The sequence below is a fragment of the Chelon labrosus genome, assembly GCF_963514085.1.
Source record: "Chelon labrosus genome assembly, chromosome: 5".
NCBI classification, from domain to species: Eukaryota; Metazoa; Chordata; class Actinopteri; order Mugiliformes; family Mugilidae; genus Chelon; species Chelon labrosus.
In genome coordinates this window covers 25,894,661-25,914,278 of record NC_140341.1, presented here as the reverse complement: position 1 = coordinate 25,914,278, position 19,618 = coordinate 25,894,661, and the positions used below count along the sequence as shown (strand labels likewise).

General features: G+C 39.4%; 1 protein-coding gene across 1 annotated transcript; it reads right to left on the bottom strand.

The window, feature by feature from the left end:
• Positions 1 to 8,456: 8,456 nt before the first annotated feature.
• On the bottom strand, positions 8,457 to 14,534 carry cxcr2 (chemokine (C-X-C motif) receptor 2). Its single transcript, XM_084545264.1, has 2 exons — positions 14,010 to 14,534; positions 8,457 to 11,489 (listed from the first exon to the last, which is right to left on the bottom strand). The coding sequence occupies exons 1-2, from the start codon at positions 14,172 to 14,174 to the stop codon at positions 10,425 to 10,427; spliced, it is 1,230 nt and encodes a 409-aa protein (XP_084401390.1). The 5' UTR covers positions 14,175 to 14,534; the 3' UTR covers positions 8,457 to 10,424.
• Positions 14,535 to 19,618: the final 5,084 nt, after the last annotated feature.

Genomic DNA, 19,618 nt, shown 5'->3' with positions numbered 1-19,618 from the left:
TTTACATTAGTTTGTAAAAAATCCATTTTCATTTTTTGCAAATTCCCAAATTATATTGAACACGATTTCATGTATAAAAGCAACAAATGGGGAAAACATCCAAGGGGGATGAATTTTTTTTATAGGTGTAGTGAACGGTAAGTGAAAGGTTGTGAACCCAACCCAGGTAGTCTCCTCCCTTAGCTCCTCCTCCTGCCAGGTGCAGTATAAAAGGCTTCAGATGACTCAGTTCAGTCTCTTGCTGGTCCCTGGTGGTGGTGATCTGAGGGTGGTTCATCTGCCGTTCTCTCTTTTCTTGTTCTGCTGCTGTTCTTTCTGTCCCTTCCTGTGCTTTTTTGTTTTTTGTTTGGTTTGCTTTTCTCTTTGAACCAGATTTATTAAGTTTGATTCCTGGTCTTGAGCTGTATGTTTTGAGACATTGTTTAATTATCAGTTGGGTTGTGGGCTTTGGTTGTGGCTTTTTTGTTGTTTAACCTTTGTTTCCTTTTTGTGTTTCAAGGAGTTTTTGTTCCTCCTTTTGATTTTAAGTGCGGCCTGGGTGTTGTCAGGTGGGAGGCTAGGCATCGTGGTGAAGACCTCATTCTGATTGCATGCAAGCACGCACTGGGGCACTTTTAATGCATGTTTTGTAGTGAGTATTTTAGTGATGTATCCCAGGCCAGTGGGAAGGGGCACATAACCAGTTTTCTGCCTCCCACTGAGGCCCCAACCCACTAATTTTAGTTATAGTTATTAGTGTTTTAGCCTTGTTGTAGCTGGCCTTTTAGAGTAATAAAATCATTTACACCATACTTGTCTTAGCTGTTCTCCACAGTTCCAATTTTCTTAGGTTCATCCCTGATTTATTTAAAAAAAATAAAAAATTTGCTCTATCTACTGTCTCTGCCTCATCAGTCACGACAATGTGCCCTTATTTGCATGACATTAGTTGAGTTTTTTTTTTTTTTGCTCTCGATATCCTTGGGTGCAAGTCCCCAGGTGGTGTCGGTCCCTCTTTATTTAACATTGCAAACTCCCCCCACTCCCTGCCACATGGGCATTGTACACTGCCTGGCCAATAATCACCACGAAAAAGTCACACTATTTCGTTAGGCCACCTTTAGCTTTTGTCACAACACATTCTTTGTGGCATTGTTTCGACAGTCTTCTGCAAGACTTATTTCATCCAGTGTTGCATTAATTTTTACTGCCCCCACAGGCTTGCCTAGTAGGCACTAGGCATGATGGGTGCATCGCTTCATCTGCTTGTCTTCTTACCCTGATGCGCCCATCACTCATCAGACCACATGACCTTCCTTCGTTGCTCCAGAGTCCAATCTTTATGCTCCCTAGCAAATTGAAGCCTTTTTCCGGTTAGCCTCACTGCTTAGTGGTTTTCCAAAGGCTAGTACTATTTTTCTTTGATTTGTCACGAAACTTTTAAAATGGTTCCCTACTATCCTTCCAGTTTTTAATGTGTTGGACAGTTCTTAACCTAATTTTAGTAATTTCTGCAATGTCCTTGGATGTCTTCTCTGCTTGATGCATGACAATGATTTGACCCTTCTCGAACAGACTAACATCTTTTCCACAACCACAAGATGTCGTTAGACATGGTTGTTTAAGAAATGAGAAGCTACTCATTGCATCAGTTGGGGTTAAATAAGTTGTTGCCAGCTGAAATATAATTGCCCATGCAGTAATTATCCAATAGGAGGCTCATACCTATTTGATTAGTTAAATCCAGGTGGCTTTTTTTTTTTTTTTTTTTTTGGCCAGGCAGTGAATTAGACCCATGTGGTCAAGTGGCTTGTCTTTTCACCACCGTGAGGAACATGAGTGACTCATTTCACACCTCGGGAACTGTTCGACAAACACAACAACAGAGAACAGACTTCATTAGTGCACTGTTTACTGCATGCAGTATATGTTGATCTCCTAGGGAAGATCGGTCAACTCATGGTGAAGATTACATAATCTTGTCCTAAATGTAGATGAAACAAAGGAAATGGTGGTTGGTTTCACGTGGGCTGCTAAGCAACCTCATACCGCTGCACCCTTTGGTGGCGGTCCAGTGGAACAGGCCAGCAATATCGCGTTCCTGAGTGATCTGAAATTATTTATTGCAATTTTTTTTATCATTGTTTAGATGGTAATTTTATCTATTTTACCCATTTATTATTATACGGGCAAGAAGCTGGTGAGGAACATAATTTAGTTTCTTGAGTATGTCAATACTATGAGAAATTACAATAAAATAAATCTTGTATCTTGAATTAGGATCTTATATTATGTATTTTGAAGTAGCATGGCAGTAGAGTAAAATTGCTGAATGTTGTTTGAGGAAAGATGTTTGAGAGTCAAAGACAAAAGATGGACAAAACTAAACCTTAAAAATGAGTGTCAATTCAATGCAAATGTTGTTTGGGTTATTTTACCATACCCAGTGGGCTATATGAAAACTAGGGATACCAACTGCCATATTTGGTTACGTCATGCATCTAAAGAAAATGTACCAAGAACGAAGCTTTTGAGATGTGGCATTCTATGGGCAACTGTATGTAAATGAAGTATCAGTTAAATAAATCCAATTTATAGTAAACTGTTTACTTTCAATCTAACTTTGCTAGCTAGCGCTTATAAAGTTTATCTAGTTAACGTTATGTCTGGAGACTCGGGGTTTTGACCAACTCTCTTTAGATAATTGTAAATCTCCATGGTCTAAAAATCAAGAGCACAAACATTGAATTTTAAAAACTGGCGGTACCGTCATTTGTTATTAGTGAATAACACAAATAGCTTGTCATGCTACGTGAGTTGTCCGTGCCGTTTTGTCCGTCAGGTTTAATTCAGTACTGATCAGATGAGTGACTGGTGTGTGTGGAGGGTCTGGAGGAGGTGGTTTTGGGGAGGAGAGATTTTGGGAGCAATAGGAAAAGTACAGCATTGTTTGAGACATGCAAAAATATTAAACCCTGGTTTACAAAACGTCTGGACACCCGTGACTTACGGAGATGGGAAGTCTGATCAAAAGTAATTTTGTTACGCCTTCCTTGAGCATTTCTGTGGATGTTGCCCTTTTGAGGGCCCAGCCACTCTTTGGGGTCGTCCGTAGCCACGGTGCCTGTTTCTCTCTTTGATGATGGCCTGTAGACCCTTCACCCACTTGGGCACATGGCAAGCTGTCTTCCGACAAAGTTTGATTAGTTTTTGAGGAGTTGAGACGGGAGGCTACTCTTCTGTTCTTCAGATGCTACAGGAGGAAGCTACAGGCTACAGGATGGGTAAGGAGAAAAAGAGCCAGGGGAGAACTGCAGGAGAAGGCTAGTGCTGGGACCGTTCTCAGGTTCACTCTCGGGTGTCGGGACAGTTAGGGTTTGGAATATGGACAGTTGTCCACCTGGGAGGAGAACCTGCAGAGGTGTCAGAGGAGACTGCAGGAGAACTACATATTGTGATAATGATGGGGCTTTTCCTTTCTTTTGAAAACCCCAGTATCCCAGTCTAGATGTCACCTGTGCCCCATTTTAATTTTGTGTAAGATAACCCCATTATCATTGCATGGATCAGTGCTGGAATCTGTTTTGTCATGTTTTCATGAATTCTTTCATAAAGTTAAAAATGAATTGTTTAATTTAGTATAAGTATCATGGGTGTTTCCCAGAACATCATATCATATCTCCTGTTTGCAAATGTTGTTTTCCATTTTCATCCTCACCACCTCCTTGTTGTTTTCCTTCTTAACATCAGTAAGAAGTTGTTGGCTCCATCCCGCACATCCTGTGATGGAGCCTTTCTCAGTCAGGCAGGGATACTTTTAGAATAAGACTTCCCCAACTGTGTTACAGCTGTTTATCACAATGTTTCTTGCATCAGTCCCCCGAGAATATTTGACCTCAGTTTAGGATCTTTAGTTTAGGGTTTAGATTTACATCATAGCAAAACTGAGGAACATAGAACATGCTGGGTTAAAATGCCTTGAGTTGGATGACTCCAACTCTAGAAAAGAGCTGGAGGAGAATTTGTCGAGAATATGACCAGGAGCTGAGGTAGAATGCCTATTAACTGGGCAACAAATGTTTCTGTCATTGTCCTTCTATTCTGTGTTTCATCCATTGATATGTCAAATAATGCATTCATACACAGAAGTCTGAAATTGGAGTTAAGGGCACATTGTCTTTGTACACCGCTAACAAGTTCATAAACAGATCCAGGAAGTCCATTTAGGAAAGTCAGTCTTTGCCATGGTGTCACCAAGGATTATTTTGAGAATGGTTGGCGATTTCAACCTTCAACCTGGACGAAAAATATTCAGTATCAAAAGTTTTGTTGCATATTGTTTCAGTTTAGACACAGTTTTCATTACACACTGCCTGGCCAAAAAAAGTCGCCACCTATATTTAACTAAGCAAATAGGTACAAGACTCCAATTGGATAATTACTGCATGGGTGATTATCTTTCAGCTGGCAACAAGTTATTTAACCCCAACTGATGCAATGAGTAGCTTCTCATTTCTTAAACAACCATGTCTAAAGACACATCCTGTGGTCGTGGAAAAGATGTTAGTCTGTTTGAGAAGGGTCAAATCATTGTCATGCATCAAGCAGAGAAAGCATCTAAGGAGACTGTAGAAACTATTAGCATTGGGTTAAGAACTGTCCAACACATTATTAAAAACTGGAAGAATAGTGGGGAACCATGGCATCAGGATAAGAAGAGAGGCAGATGGTGCTGCACCTATCATGCCTAGTGTCTACTGTACGGGCCTGTGGGGGCAGTGCTATGATCTGGGGTTGCTGCAGTTGCTCAGGTCTAGGTTCAGCAACATTATGTGTCCAAAGAATGAGGTCAGCTGACTACCTGAATATACTGAATGACCAGGTTATTCCATCAATGGATTTTTTTCTTCCCTGATGTTCACGGGCATATTCCAAGTTAACATGCCAGGATTCATGGGGCTCAAATTGTCAAAGAGTGGTTCAGGGAGCATGAGACATCATTTTCACACATGGATTGGCCACCACAGAGTCCAGATCTTAACCCCATTGAGAATCTTTGGGATGTGCTGGAGAAGGCTTTGCTCAGTGGTCAGACTCTCCCATCAGTGATGGGAATAACGGCGTTAAAATAAACGGCATTACTAACGGCGTTATTTTTTTCAGTAATGAGTAATCTAATTAATTACTATTTTCTCCGTTACAACGCCGTTACCGTTGCCAACACTGAAATGTGGTGCGTTACTTTGCGCCGTCTGCCAGCCACAAGAGCTGCAAAGGTGTTTTTTTCCCCCCCTCTGGGTGGGGTGGGGGGCGGTAGCCGAATAAGTGATGATGATTGGCTAAGGTAGGGTAAGATTTCATGATAAGCCAATCGGCGGCAGGGCAGTGTTCAGTTGGGTGGGTGTTTTTTTACACACAAATGCGCGCAGAGCAGTATCCCACAAGCGATCAGAGATGGACTGCAGCAATGGAGAGTTCGGAGCATTCAGAGGTAAAGTTGCCGTTTTCAAGGTGGAAATATAGGCACTACTTTAACCTCATTGAGGTAAAAGGCAAGGACGTACACATGAAATGTACATTACACTCAGAAAAAAATCTAATTTTTAGACGTATTTAAACTAAATTAATGTAACACTGGATGGAAATAAATCTTGCAACATTGCAGAAGCTTATGGAAACAATGCCACAGAGAATGTGTGCTGTAATCAAAGCTAAAGGTGATCCAACAAAATACTGTGTGTGTGTGACATTTTATTTTGGTGACTTTTTTTCTGGCCAGGCAGTGCATATAAAAACAAATATCAATTTGATGTGATGACTGGTTTCAAATTAGTCAGGTAAATCTGACAAAAAGTCAAAAAGAATCCCAGCACAGTCTTCATTTTGTAGTTTGACCAGCAGCTTGAGTGAACATCGGTTAGTTACAGTTGTTTTATTCAGCTAGTCATGCTTTGAAGGTCGCCGGTGGCTGGAAATGAAAAGCATATGTAGAACACACGTGTGACATACTGTATAGTTGAATATTAAGATTAGAAAATACTTTCTAAGTATGGTAGCCACAGACAATTTGCAAAATAAATGAATCAGCATGAGCATTAACGCAGCATGTTTTCATTTCACTTTCCCACCATTTAGACCCAAATTTGGCTTAATGTTAAACTTAGGATTAAAAGCACCAAAACTCATAGGGGCTGTGATCTGTCTCCCCTGCTCTTTACAATAGTTCTAGAACCACTGGCTATAGTTATTACAGCAGATGTAAGAATTAAATGTGGGTGAGAGCATAAGTAGTTTATGTAAGCAGATGCATTTTGCAGTAACAGTGGACCACATTCAGCCTCCCTGTGTTACTTGAATGTATAGATTTATATTCTAAGCTGTCAGGCTATAAAATAAATTTGCACATGTCAGAGGCTATGCCAATTACCCGTACATGATATTCATATGATATTCAATGTGTGTCCTCAGGGTTAAAGTATCTAGGTATTCAACTAACTCCAAACTGTGAGAAAATAGCAGCTTTAAATATGGAACCGCTTCTCCAGAACATCAGAAGCAATCAGGATAAATAGGGAAAATGAAAATTTACTCTACTGGAGAAAATGAGCCTGAACGAAAATGGAAGTTGCCCCTTCAAATGTCATTCTGTTTCCATGATGTTATCTGTCAATATATCAACACCGAAGGTAAAAGAAACCAAGGATAAATATAAAGGTATTATGGCCACCCAAGAATATAGGTAGTTTAAGTCCCCCTAATCTAAAGCTATACAGTGCTTAGATTAACTAAGCACTGGAAGAGAACAGCTCTGGAGTCAAGCTAGATCAAAATGGACTTGAACTAAGCAGTCCTTTAAACAGACCTTTAGATGTTTTCTCACATGGCCCATGGACTGGCGAACATAGCAACCTTACAAACACAGCACTGGCTTGTTATTCATTAATATGGAGAAAAAATACACAAGACAAGAGGTGTGTTTTATACCACAACCAAGCATAAGTATTGGGAAAAAACAATCTATGTATTGGAATCAGTGGCTCTTAAGAGGGACTCACTTAGAAATATGAAGAACATTTACAAATCAGAGACTGTATTACTAAGGACCAAGTCATATATTCCAATACTGAAAGTTTTGAAATAACATTAGGTCTATTTATTGAGTTACGGTGTTTGTTTTTCGTACCTTGCATCTTCATTTGAAGACTGACTGATCCGAAGGAAAATGCTTCCATCTTCTGGCAGAGGGACACATAGGTCATGTTGATGTGGGACCCATCCAAGTCATCTAAGAATGCATTGTTTTTAAAGTAGCATACAGGCTACTTTTACTGGCAGGGAGATTTGACTGATTTCAAACTGTCAAATTCTCTACTGCATTACAATTGTTTGAAAAATGAACCTACTCCGGCTTCCTCCCACCGTCCAAAGACATGCTCATTAGGTTCATTGGTGATTCTAAATTGGCCGTAGGTGTGCATGTGAGTGTGAATGGCTGTCTGTCTCTCTGTGTTAGCCCTGCAATAGATTGGCGACCTGTCCAGGGTGTACCCCGCTGGGATAGGCTCCAGCAGACCCCGTGACCCTTCACAGGAACAAACGGTTACAGAAGATGAATGAATGAAAAATGAACCTATGATTTTAGCATAAGAGAGCAGTCAGCTCAAATGCAATTGCTAAATACAGCACTTCTTCTATTTATTTCTCTTTTCTTTTGTCAAGTATGACGCAAACTTCTGGAGCTGTTTTCGAGGTTATCTGCAAGTCATCTTGTCTGTAAAATGAAGAAATCTGCAAGACTTTGCATCGGAACAGTATTTTTACCCTACAGGAACGCTTCTCTACGTGCACGCACCTCGACAGTTTTCCAGGTGCATTTGGGATAAGTCATCTCCAGTGTTTGAATGATTAGTTACTTAAGTGTAATCTATTTCAAACATTATTTTGTCCTCTCACAGACAGGACTGACACTTTTTTTAAATTTGATTTCCTTCAGTTAACTGTTGTATTTGTAGCTATCATTTCTTTTGAGTCAGGTTCAGTGGACCATTTGTAAATATATATGTATGGTTCTCAACTACAGGCACACTTAACAACACAGACGACAACAGGGACATGACTGAACTTTGAATGAGACCGCGTTTCAGACGTGAATGACGTTTTAGTCTAATTGTCGTCAAGTGTGTTACAACACTGCATTTGGCCTGACAGGCATTTAATCCAACAAAAAAATAAACGTGTATATTGTCTTCTTTTGAGACACAAATAACAATTTCAACTAATCTTAATTTCAGTCAATCAACCAAATGGAAAAATGTCGGTGAGAAACATCAACTGTATGTGTCTGTGTTGAATTGTGCAACAAAAGAATGCAAAACCCAAACAACACTTCACACTGACTGTAGAATCATTAGTTTCCCTCCTACTTTTTTATTACTTACCTACTTTTACATTATACCAGCTGCAGTTTATACCAACACAAAAGTACAATAAACATTGAACCAATGGAAATTATACGTGGTTTTGGTCTTTTCATGTTTTCCATAGGCAACTATGCACACACAAAACTACACACTAAACCACAGAGAACAGGAAAATGACTAAATACTTCAGTTGTGAGACAGCGTTTGATGACGGTTCAGTCAAATGGTTCCTATTCCTAAGAAAGTAGTTCTTACAACACTACACTTGGGCTCCACGCACATTTAATCCAAAGAGCATGTATATTGTCCTGACTTAAAGTGTTGAAAGTTTTAAGAAAAACACTGTGTGTAGTTATGTGTGTGTTGACTTGTGCAAACAAAAAGAAATAACACTTTATTTGTAGCATCAGCTGAGTTATCCCTCCCGCTGCTTTTATTGCAATTTAAAAGGATTTATTGTAAAAAAAAGAGTGCACTACACATGCTGTTGCATTACACAAGCTGCAGAACCAACATATAGTTACTATGAGCACTGAGCCACTGGAAATAATTCAAACGATTATATAGTTTTGGAGCTATAAAGAGTACAACAATACAATGGGAGTTCATTTATCAGAACATGTAATGGTTGTTTTGCAATGGTGTCTGTTGCGCAGTTTCTTATGAAGTCACATTTCCCCTCTTCTCATTTACACCAGTCACTTAACCCTCTAACAAAAGTAAGTGCAGCTCTCAGTGCACATGCATACATCATACCAAACATTCATCTGGTCAATGGACCCATTCAGGTAAAAGGAAACATACAATGCATTTGATTAATAATGCAAGAAACGTGTAGCTGGATAATGAAAAGCATAAAACATTTTGAGATTACAGTTCTGATTATGTTTTGTTTGCTTCCTGTACGAGCAGTTTCTACAGAACTGTTGGCTAAATGAAAGTCATTCATCAAAGAGGTGCACGGTGTTTTTGAAAACAGAAAACCTATTTCACCACTTCCCCTTGTGCGAAAGATTAAGAGGTCTGATTGTGAAAAAGCTTATCTTTCTCCATGACAAATAATGTTTAAAAACAAAAACCCAGACTCCTGTTTCTCACATAGAAACGTTTCAGTGTCTCAGAATGGAAAACATGTGGACAGCACATTCAAAGAAAGGCTTTCTTGTCACAAAGATACACCCACAAGCTTTTTAAATGTACAAAAAAAAAAGACTGCTCCAGCTCACACTAGTTGTTAATAACATGATTTAAATGAGTCAATCCTACTTTATATGGGGACTTCACTTTTTTTTTTTTAAATAATGAATGTTCATAGCAAAGCTCAAAACTAAAGATGGTGTTTATTGTTTTTTAATGGTCTTTTATTTATATACCTATTTTCTACTTAATGGTATCCAACACAGTGACACATCTACCCATTCGTTCACACAAGTGCACTTACAAATCAAGACAGAGCACTGGCAGCGACGTGGGATTCAATGTGTTGCTCAAGGACACGTGTGTAAATAAGTGGCTTTTACAGATTCTATTTTTATTAATAATTTTTGCCATCTTTGAACAAAATGAAGCTGTTTTATTCCATCTTTTTTAATGTCTTTATGATAAGCAATGCAAAGTTTTCAGACGAAACTTTTAGGTTAATCCTTGAAATTCAGACTGCATTCAAAAGCTTGGTGGTTAAATATTCAGGTGACCCCTACAAATATTAGTTTTCCTGCAAATTTGTGTTATTAATGGTTTATAAAGGCTAATTGGGTTAGTGATATATTTTTAAACTTGCACATTGAGGACACTTTGCTAGTTTATGGGGCTTGTAAAAGTGTCTACCACTTTAAAATGAAAACACTGATGCACCTGGAGGTTGTCGCTGAAGATTCACTGCCATCCAGGTCATGGTATATATAAAACGAAGCTAAGACAAAGGCAGCTGGACTTGTTTTCCAAGTGGCTTCTAAGGCACTCAACAAACGAACGAACAAGTCCAGTTGTTTTAGCTTTGTTTTAAATGCATGCATCAGGAGTTCTTTACATTGTAGATGCGGAAGTGTTGCGAGATCTCATGCTGCCAACACTGTTAACAGAGCCCTTCCTGTAAGACATATGGAGCCTCTTGCTGATGAGGCCGCATTGGTAGAGAGTGTCCAGCAGCTGGTTGCGGAACTTCTGCCCAATGAAGGCGTACAGAATTGGGTTCACTGCGCAGTGCATGAAGGCTAACACATGTGTCACACTTTTAATCACTTCGACTTTGTATTGAGTGCCACATGTGTGCACTTCAATTGATCCTCCTCTTATGAGCGTGTCAACCATGGTAGTAATATTATAAGGCAGCCAGCACAGAATGAATGCTAACACCACTGCCAGGATGACACGCATGGCCTTGTGTTTTTGTTGATTACGTGCGTGAAACAGGGTCATTACAGTCCAGCCATAGCAGACACCCATCACCAAGAGAGGCAGGAAAAAGCCCAAGGTATGCCGCAGTACACGCATGCTGACTCGCCAGTGGTCACCGCTTTCACCAGTCAGGTTTTCATAGCAAATGAAGCGGTTCAGGTCTTCCGCATACATACTCTCCTTCTTAATTGCCACAGGTAAGGACAGCACTACAGCTACCAGCCACGCAGCACTGCAAACCCCTTTTACTAACAGGTGACGGGAGGACAGGGCACGTGTAGCCCTCACAATGGCAAAGTAACGGTCGATACTGATGGACGCCAGCAGAAAGACACCACTGTACACTGATGCCTCCTGAAAGCCTGAGAGAAGTTTGCACAGGAAGTCGCCAAAGATCCAACCAAAGTTGACTTCGACAGCAGTGAAGGGGAGAGTAATACAGAAGAGGAGGTCTGCCATCGCCAAGTTCATCAAGTAGATGTCTGTGCTGGCTTTACGTTTCTTCATAAGGCAAACCACACAGACAACTATGCTGTTGCCTATGAGGCTAAAAACAAACACGACGATGAAGGTGATCGTCAGGGTCAAAGTATTCAATTCAGGCGGGTTTACATTGCAGGGAGCAGATAAATCATCTTCTGATGTATAATTGCTGAAAAGGCCGTCGATATCAAATTCCTCTGTGGGCTGCACCTAAATAAAAACATTACAATCATTACAAATTGTAGCGTCAGAAATAGCATTGGCATAACTTTTTTCAATCTCTTCATAGAGGCACAGTTAGTTTATAGTGACAAATCTGATTCGCCTAAATGAAAAAATAAAACAGTGACAGCTGCTATCCAGCTAAATGGAGGATAAACTATACAGTTTTATCCTAATTATTTGCAATGGTAGCATGGCCACGTGTCAGGTATCTTATTAGTACAGTATCAGAGTAAAATGTAAGTAAACACCCCACAAGTATACAAACCCTCAAGCTGATTTAAAAGTCTGACATTTGGGAAATATAGCCTTTTTTGCTTTCAAGAGGTCAATGCATAAGTCCAATAAGACACTCCTCTATATAGTATAATCCTGCATCTGACACTCATTGTTTTGTTCATCTTAGCATAAAGTGGAAAGCAGAATAAAGCAAACTATTCCGAACTATGAGTAGCTTTTAGATTTCACACATCAACTGACCTTAACTAACTGGCTGCTGGTTGTGGCCATAATGGACAGATATAGGAATTGTATCTGCTAGTCTATACATCAGATCAGCACATCCAGAAAATTTGGCTTGCAACATGTCCCTGACCCATTTGTGGAAAACTAATGACGTGCTCTGTAGTGTAAAATGAAAGTACAAAACCAATAACATATGGTACAGTTACTACAATTAGTTTATAAATGACCAGAAGACGCAAGGCCAAATGAATATATGGTTACTATGCCCACCACAGAATGCACAATATATAGAAGAAAACATAATTTTGTCCGAGTTCTGTCACATCCCTTGAGTCTTCCAGCATCAGGCTGGTGCAGAAATCATAGTTTCAGGCCAGAGGAGTACTCCTACTTGAAAAAACACATTTTTATCCAGGTGATTCTTCAGGTAAGACAATTGCCCAATATTTCTCTTTTCAGTCCCATGACAACTGGACGAGAAAATCAGTATAAGATGTTAAGCCTAAACATTATCCCAGTCAGTCTAGCCTGACATCCAAGCTATAGCCATTTGCAGCCTTTATTATGTTATGGCTCTTTATGTTGCGTATATTACAGCACACCAAGAATTTCTGTACAGTTATGTTATCTTGACTTTGCAATGCAGATCATGCAGAGATTCCCTGCCCTTGCATCCAGGTTACTAATTATTCTTCAGTTAAAATCATAGCTTAACCCTAACCCTAACCCTTTTTATCTAACATTTTATTTTTATCTTGCATGCTCAATTTGATGACTACTAACCCCATGAATTTTATTATTTATTTATTTATTTATTGACTTATTTTATGCCACAGAGAGGGATCACCTGTTTGTTTTATTTCATTCCTGGGGATGTACTCATGGAGGGGATCCCCTAACGAGGAATTTTATTAAATAAAGTACACTGCAACAGCCCTGTGGTTTTAAAGCCATGAATATAGTTGTTTATTTATTTTATATTTATTTTTATTTGTATTATTAATTTTATTAATTTCAAATTTTATTTATATATTTATTAAATCTATGAATTTTATTTATTTCGGTTCTCATGGTTTTATGGTTTTGGATACGGCAGGGTGAATTGCATGTGATTTTTAACGCTTATAGGGTGGGGAATCCTGGGGGACGGGAGGTATGTTGATAAAATTGAAGCTCCCGCGCCCGCACTTGAGCAGGCATGATCCAGTATTCCTTTATTTTAATTTATTTTAATTTTTCAATTTATTTTATTTAAGCTTATTTTATTTCATTTTTTTTATTTGTTTTACAACGATCTTCTACAGTTATTTTATTTCTTTTATTAATTCTATCTCTTTTTTTATTTTTTTCTTTATTTTATTTGATTTTACTTTTTAACTGAACCAAGTTTATTCAGAGGAGACAATAATAAGGTATTTTATACATTTTATTCCCCTGTGCCAGTGCCCTCCGCAGTGCTCATCTGGAGCACTGCGACTTTTCCCTAACCTAACCCATGTGGTCAAGTAGTTTGTCTTTTCACCCCCATAAAGAACATGAGTGACTCATTTCACACCTTGGGAAGTGAGTGACTCATTTCACACCTTGCTAACTGTTTTGACAAACACAACAACACCTCTTATCAGTCCACTGTTGTCTGCGCCTGTGTTTTTACACATATGCCATCTATGGAGTACACAGAACTGTTCTGACCTGAAAAAGGGACATAAGGACAAGAGCCTATTCTGGATGATGTATTGCTGGTCTGATATATAGTCTTGCCAAGAACATGAATGAGCGTTACTCCTAAAAGGCAAACACAAGATTCTTGCATTATAAACACAGGAATTCTGTGTGTCCTCAGTTGCAACCACTGCAGCTTCCTGACTGATTGGTGTAATGAAAATGACTTAAGGCAGCTTGAATAGTTTGGATTTAATGTGAGAAATACTGTTTAACAATATAAACTACTCTCTTGAGTCTAACACTCAAAGGTCTATAGGTCATTTAATTATTTGCTAACATTTGCAACAAATATGAAAATTCAAGAAATCCATAGTTTACCTGTTTTCCTCCTTCTGCCTGATTGGTCATCACCAAATACTTCAGAACACTAACTATGAAGAGCTGTAGCTTCATCTCGCCTTTCTTGATCGGCACTGGCTGAACACTGATAAAGCCGCTTGCAGAGGCTTGCTGTCTCTCGTTCTTGAAGTCCTTGTGTAACATGTGTGCCGAGTAGATGCTGTATTAGTGATTGTGTGAAGAGGGAAGTCAGCAAACCACAGACAATATCTTTCTTTGGCAATCTACATAAATAAGACTTGCCGGCAGGTTTTCTCCGCTGAATCTTTATGTTTGATCACACAGGTGGATGTTGAGATAAATCTGAATGTTCTCCCTTAGCAAGATACAAAATGCACATGGACAGACTCACTGTTGAAGTTTGCAGATTAGTCATAGCATCAGTGTTATTAGAGTAACCTCAAGCAACCTCAAGAACAAGAGATACAGAAAGAGGGTCGTCATTGTTAACATATGTAGTGCATATACTTGACTTTAGCCCCATTTCTCCTCTGCTTTTCTTAATACTGGATAACAAAGGAGCCATCCATGAGCTAAACTTAAATCAGGGGCTGCACAACAGTCAGTCCCTGGATCCTTGCTCTTAAAATAATAATTAAACCACAAACCATACATGTGACTGCATGGCCTAATGGATAAGGCATCAGACTTTAGACCTTATGCCCATGGCAGAGGTGCTATGAGCAAGTTCTTAACCCCCAAACTGCTCCCTGAGCCCTGCACAGCTGGCAGCCCCAGGCAGAGTGTACACACTGCTGTGTGAATAAATAGATGGGTTAAATGCAGAGAAAGAATCTTCCCCGTGAGGGATCAATAAATGTTAAATTATTCTTTAAACTTTATTTTCTCTGTTTGATAGCTAATTACATGCCACAGTCTGGGAAGATTGTCATTGTCTGTTGGATGTTTTTTTGTTTTTGTTTTTGTTTTTAATGCACATATTTGCTTTCCTTTTTTACTGTTTTGTACTGTACTGATTGTATTTAATTTGTTATTTTCTTTTGTATTTCCAACTAGACTGATAACAATGCAAATCTAGTGAGTGTCAGAGGAGTGTGCAGTCCTGTACTTTAAAGCTTTGCTTTCTACACTACAGCTATAAAAACAGGAACTGGTTTTTAAACCTGCCAAATGATCAAAACATCCTTCCTCAAGATCTGCCTGGAGTGTGTTTCGTGAAAAGCTGTCAGCATGTTTCTATGATAGCAAACTTTAACATAGGATAGCTACTACTGTGAGTGTTTGACCAGTAGGGGGCAGCAGCAGCCTCTGTTCAGAGTGGTTCTGATATGTCATGGGGCCGGAGTGTACAATTGTTGGTGTGTAGGAACGAGGAACTACAACATTTTGCTGTTACGTTTGATGTCATTTTAGACAGGAAAGTAGTTTTGTGGAGGAGTAGTGCTGTGCCTGTGGAACCTGTATATTTCTTCTGTGGCTCTAAAAGGGAGCTTCTTCAAGTCTGAAAAAATAACGCTGGTGATTTCTTCACACATATTTTGATTTGGGGCTCGAAACAAACTGGAGGTGTGTGTGATGAAAGTAGCAGATATTTAAAAGACCGCTGAGTTACAGCATTAGGACAATTTGAATCCAGAGGTTTTGAGCGTGACCTACACCTGTGACTAAAGGTCAAGTCATCTCCAAAAAACAACTCCGAACCATAACCATATCATTACGCTTCAAAGTTGGTATGTTGAACAGAAGTCTTTAGTCCGTTGATGTAACCAAATAACTTCAACTTTGATTCATTGTTTTATTCCAAAAAGCCAGCTCTTTGCTTATATAGTTATTGGAAACTGCATTTTAATTTAATTGATTTATTTTTCCATAATATGCTGATCCTCTAAAGACATTTTCTGGTCTTTGGGTCGGATTTGGATCAAACTGGTACCGCTGTTTATTTCTTCACAGTTAAATGATTAATTTCACATAATTCAGATAATCATTTTTGATAGTTTGCTAGACTCATGGGTTCCACACGGAAATCCTTTCTTGAAATCCTGGAGAGCTTTTGCATAGATGTTGTGACGATGTCACTGAGTGTCTAAGGTGTAAATGAGACTGCTTGCACATACAGCTACAATTACAATTGGTAACTGGTATAAGTCATTGGCATCTAAACTAGAAACATTTAGATTAAAATGTGTGAACTTGCAAGCGTTGAAGATGAACCTGTAATAAAGTTAGCTCTTGTGTGTATGACTTGGATAGAAAATCATCAGAATTAAGGAAAGTTGGAAGAGAGAGGAATAATGTTAGAAGGGGCAACTAGTTGACACCTCCCACCACCAGTTGTTATTCTGAGCATTCTCACATCCTAGCACCCTGGTGACCCTAGACCACCAGGTCCACCAGACTACCTGCTCTCAACGCCTACCAAACAAAAATGTTTCCAAATATAACCCGGCTCTATCCTTTTAAAGACCGTTGTCTTTTTCCATCTGTTGGACCACATGCTGTTCTAATCAGCAGATTCTAGCTTGAAAGATTGGCCAGAGAAGGAAATCTCTTTCCTCATCCCCCAGTCATTCCTTGTACTTTGACTTACTCACACAAACAGTATTTGAAGAAAGCAGGTCAACTTCTATTAGTAAGTTACCCAACAAAGATAATCAGACAAATAAATATTGATTGTTCCTGCAAGAAAACAAGTCACATACTGTGTTCAGTGATAAAATGGTTAAAATTTGGGGTGTGATGATTCTTCTTTGTTGATAACATCGAAGTTCCACAAAATCTTCAAGACCCTGACACGTGACAGTGCAGAAAACAAGGTCAGTCTTAGTTCCATCCAACTTCAAGGCATTCCTTGCCACAATAACTTTACTTACATTCATACACTCTTTTGGAACTAACAGTCTACACATTATATTGATTATCCATACTATATGGTATTATATTTAAGTATGTGTTGAGGTGTTTGTGAGCTACATCACGAGGTGATTAACAGTGACGCTTTCTATAAAGAAAACTCCAGCTCACAGACATTGACAATACAGGCAGTAAGGGGGATCAGAATACACTCAGTTACCAGTTTATTTTATAGAAAAGTGTTGATGATTCATTTGGTTGAGGTTTCTGAGGAATAGAACTGTTTTATAAGGCAGCTATTTTCCTTTGACATTAAGCTCAGAGCGGGAAGCCTTGGCTTGTTTCCCATCACTTTGACCAAATGTATAAATAGGCGGATGAATTTGACCCGGCGCCTCCCTGCACTGGAAACACTGCAAGTTGATGTTAGGCTTGCAAATGTGAAATCAGCAATTATCAGCTACTAAAGTTGAAGTGGTCAAAACTCCAGCAGCCCTTATACAGTATATGGAACAACTTGTGTTTGAGGCCACAGACCTTTAATTAGGGTCATTAAGAAACTAAATGCAAACATTTTAAATAGTGTATTAAAAGAAATCATATACATTCACATACATGTGAGCTAATGGGGTATTTGCAAAGCTCGGTTGGGCATATGGTGACATGGCTCTCGGCCAATCAAGAAGTATCAGTCATATACAACCACCTACACTGGCCACCTTATTATATTTATCTGTGATCGGGGTGCGAGACTGATAATGATTCGGCAACTCTAATCCACCTCCCTTTCTGATCACTTCTGTCTGAAAGTGCAGGCCTACTTTTGGTTCCTAGATTTTCAAAAAATAGAATGGGAGGTAGAACTTTCAGCTATCAGGCTCGTCTCCTGTGGAACCAGCTCCCAGTTTGGGTTCCGGAGGCAAACACCCTCTCTTTTTCAAGGTCAGGCTTAAGACTTTCCTTTTTGATCAAGCTTATAATTTGGGTTGGACTGAACCATCCCTTAGTTATGCTGCTATAGGCCTAGGCTGCTGGGGGACAATGCACCGAACACATGTCCTCCTTCTGTCTTCTCTCTTCTTTCTCGCATCCTCCACTTTCCTTGTCTGGCACAAAGCTCTTGCCCTCTAACTTCCTATCTACTACTAGTCATGCAATTCTGTGCTATTACTGTATAGCATGTTAACTGCTGTGTGTCCCTCCCCCTCCCCCCCTCCCCTCTCCTCCCCTCCTCCTCCTCCATCTTCGTGTGAGTGTCTCTGGCCTGGAGTTGTGTGTTTCCTGTGGAGCTCTATACTACATCTGTTGTCGTGGTCTCATCAACCTGTCCAGTCTTCGTGGCCTCCTGCAGTTATCCACTCCTACCTGAATGAACATTTCTCCAACCTGCCTATGATTCCTCTTACATTTTCAAACTGTCATGTAACATCATCAGTTTGTATCATAAGATTCCACATGTACGCTTTAGTCAGATATATGTATCTATGACAGATGTATGTTTATCTCGTTTCTCCTGCTGTTCTCTTCTCTCTTTTCTGTCTTTACCCGGCTGGCCTTAGGCAGATGGGTCCCTCCATATGAGTTGGGTTCTGCTCAAGGTTTCTTCCTGTTAAAAGGGAGTTTTTCCTTGCCACCGTCGCCTTCAGGCGTGCTCTGGTGGTTTGAGGCCAGGTTTTGTAAAGCGTCTTGAGACGATTTGTATTGTCATTGACGCTATATAAATAAATAAAATCGAAAAAAGTTGAAAAGTTGAATTTCCTCGAGTGTCCATATAAGGTCTTATTGCAAGCTTTGCTATTATAATAGCTCACTCTATAGTTAGGTCGCAAAAGAAGATCCAGCACACAACGCAGCCTATTTGCCTTATGAGCTGTCAGTTTGAAATGGGCCCACCCAGACAATCCTCTCATCTACCCATCTGGCTCTATTTGCTTTGGTTTTTGTCTGCTTGATGACTGGAGACCAGTTTGTGGACACACCAGTAAAAGGTCCTGTCTGTTTAAACAGGGGTTAAGTTGGTTTGGAAAACAGAAGCAAGTGTACACTCCTTATTGTATGTAAATGCCGTCATTGTTGAGACAGTGACAACTCCCCTTTTGTCTGTGCTACTGTTTGTGATGGGGCAGTGCTTTAGGAATTCTTTTACAAAAGGTTTTGTTTTTAATGGCATGGGAATTGCAGGTAAAGAATTATCTTGAGAATGTTATTTTATAGGTCATAATCTGTTTGTTGCACAGTAAAGTTCGTTGCATTTATAAGAGGAAATGCTAGAAAGTACTAGAAACTTTTACTGAGCTCATTCATTAAAGTCATACATATACATAAGTGTATAAATAGATACAGAACTATATAGGAATGGCGTGTGTCTATCAAGGTCAGGCTTAAGACAGTGCAGTTGCTGGATAGGTGTTGTACATCTAGTTTTTTAATTCACATAACCTGTTCCACGGTTTTGTAATTGTTGTCAGCAAATCCAGTTATGACAGCCAAATTCACCATTGGGTTATTCTGTTTGTGTCCACTCAAACAGTGTTGGAAACTTAAGAGCTTATTCTGATAGTTAAAATTCTCAGAATAGAGAAACGATACACAATAAAGCTTTAAAGTTTGTGAAGCATAGAACAGCTTCTTAAAGAAAAGAAAACAAAGGAAAGTATGTATGTTAACAGACAATAAAATGCACTGCTTTCTGTTGAAGTACAAAAGGGTCATTCTTCTCTTATGGCAAGGCACTGAACTCTTGTCTATTTATTGACCAAATACATGGACGTATG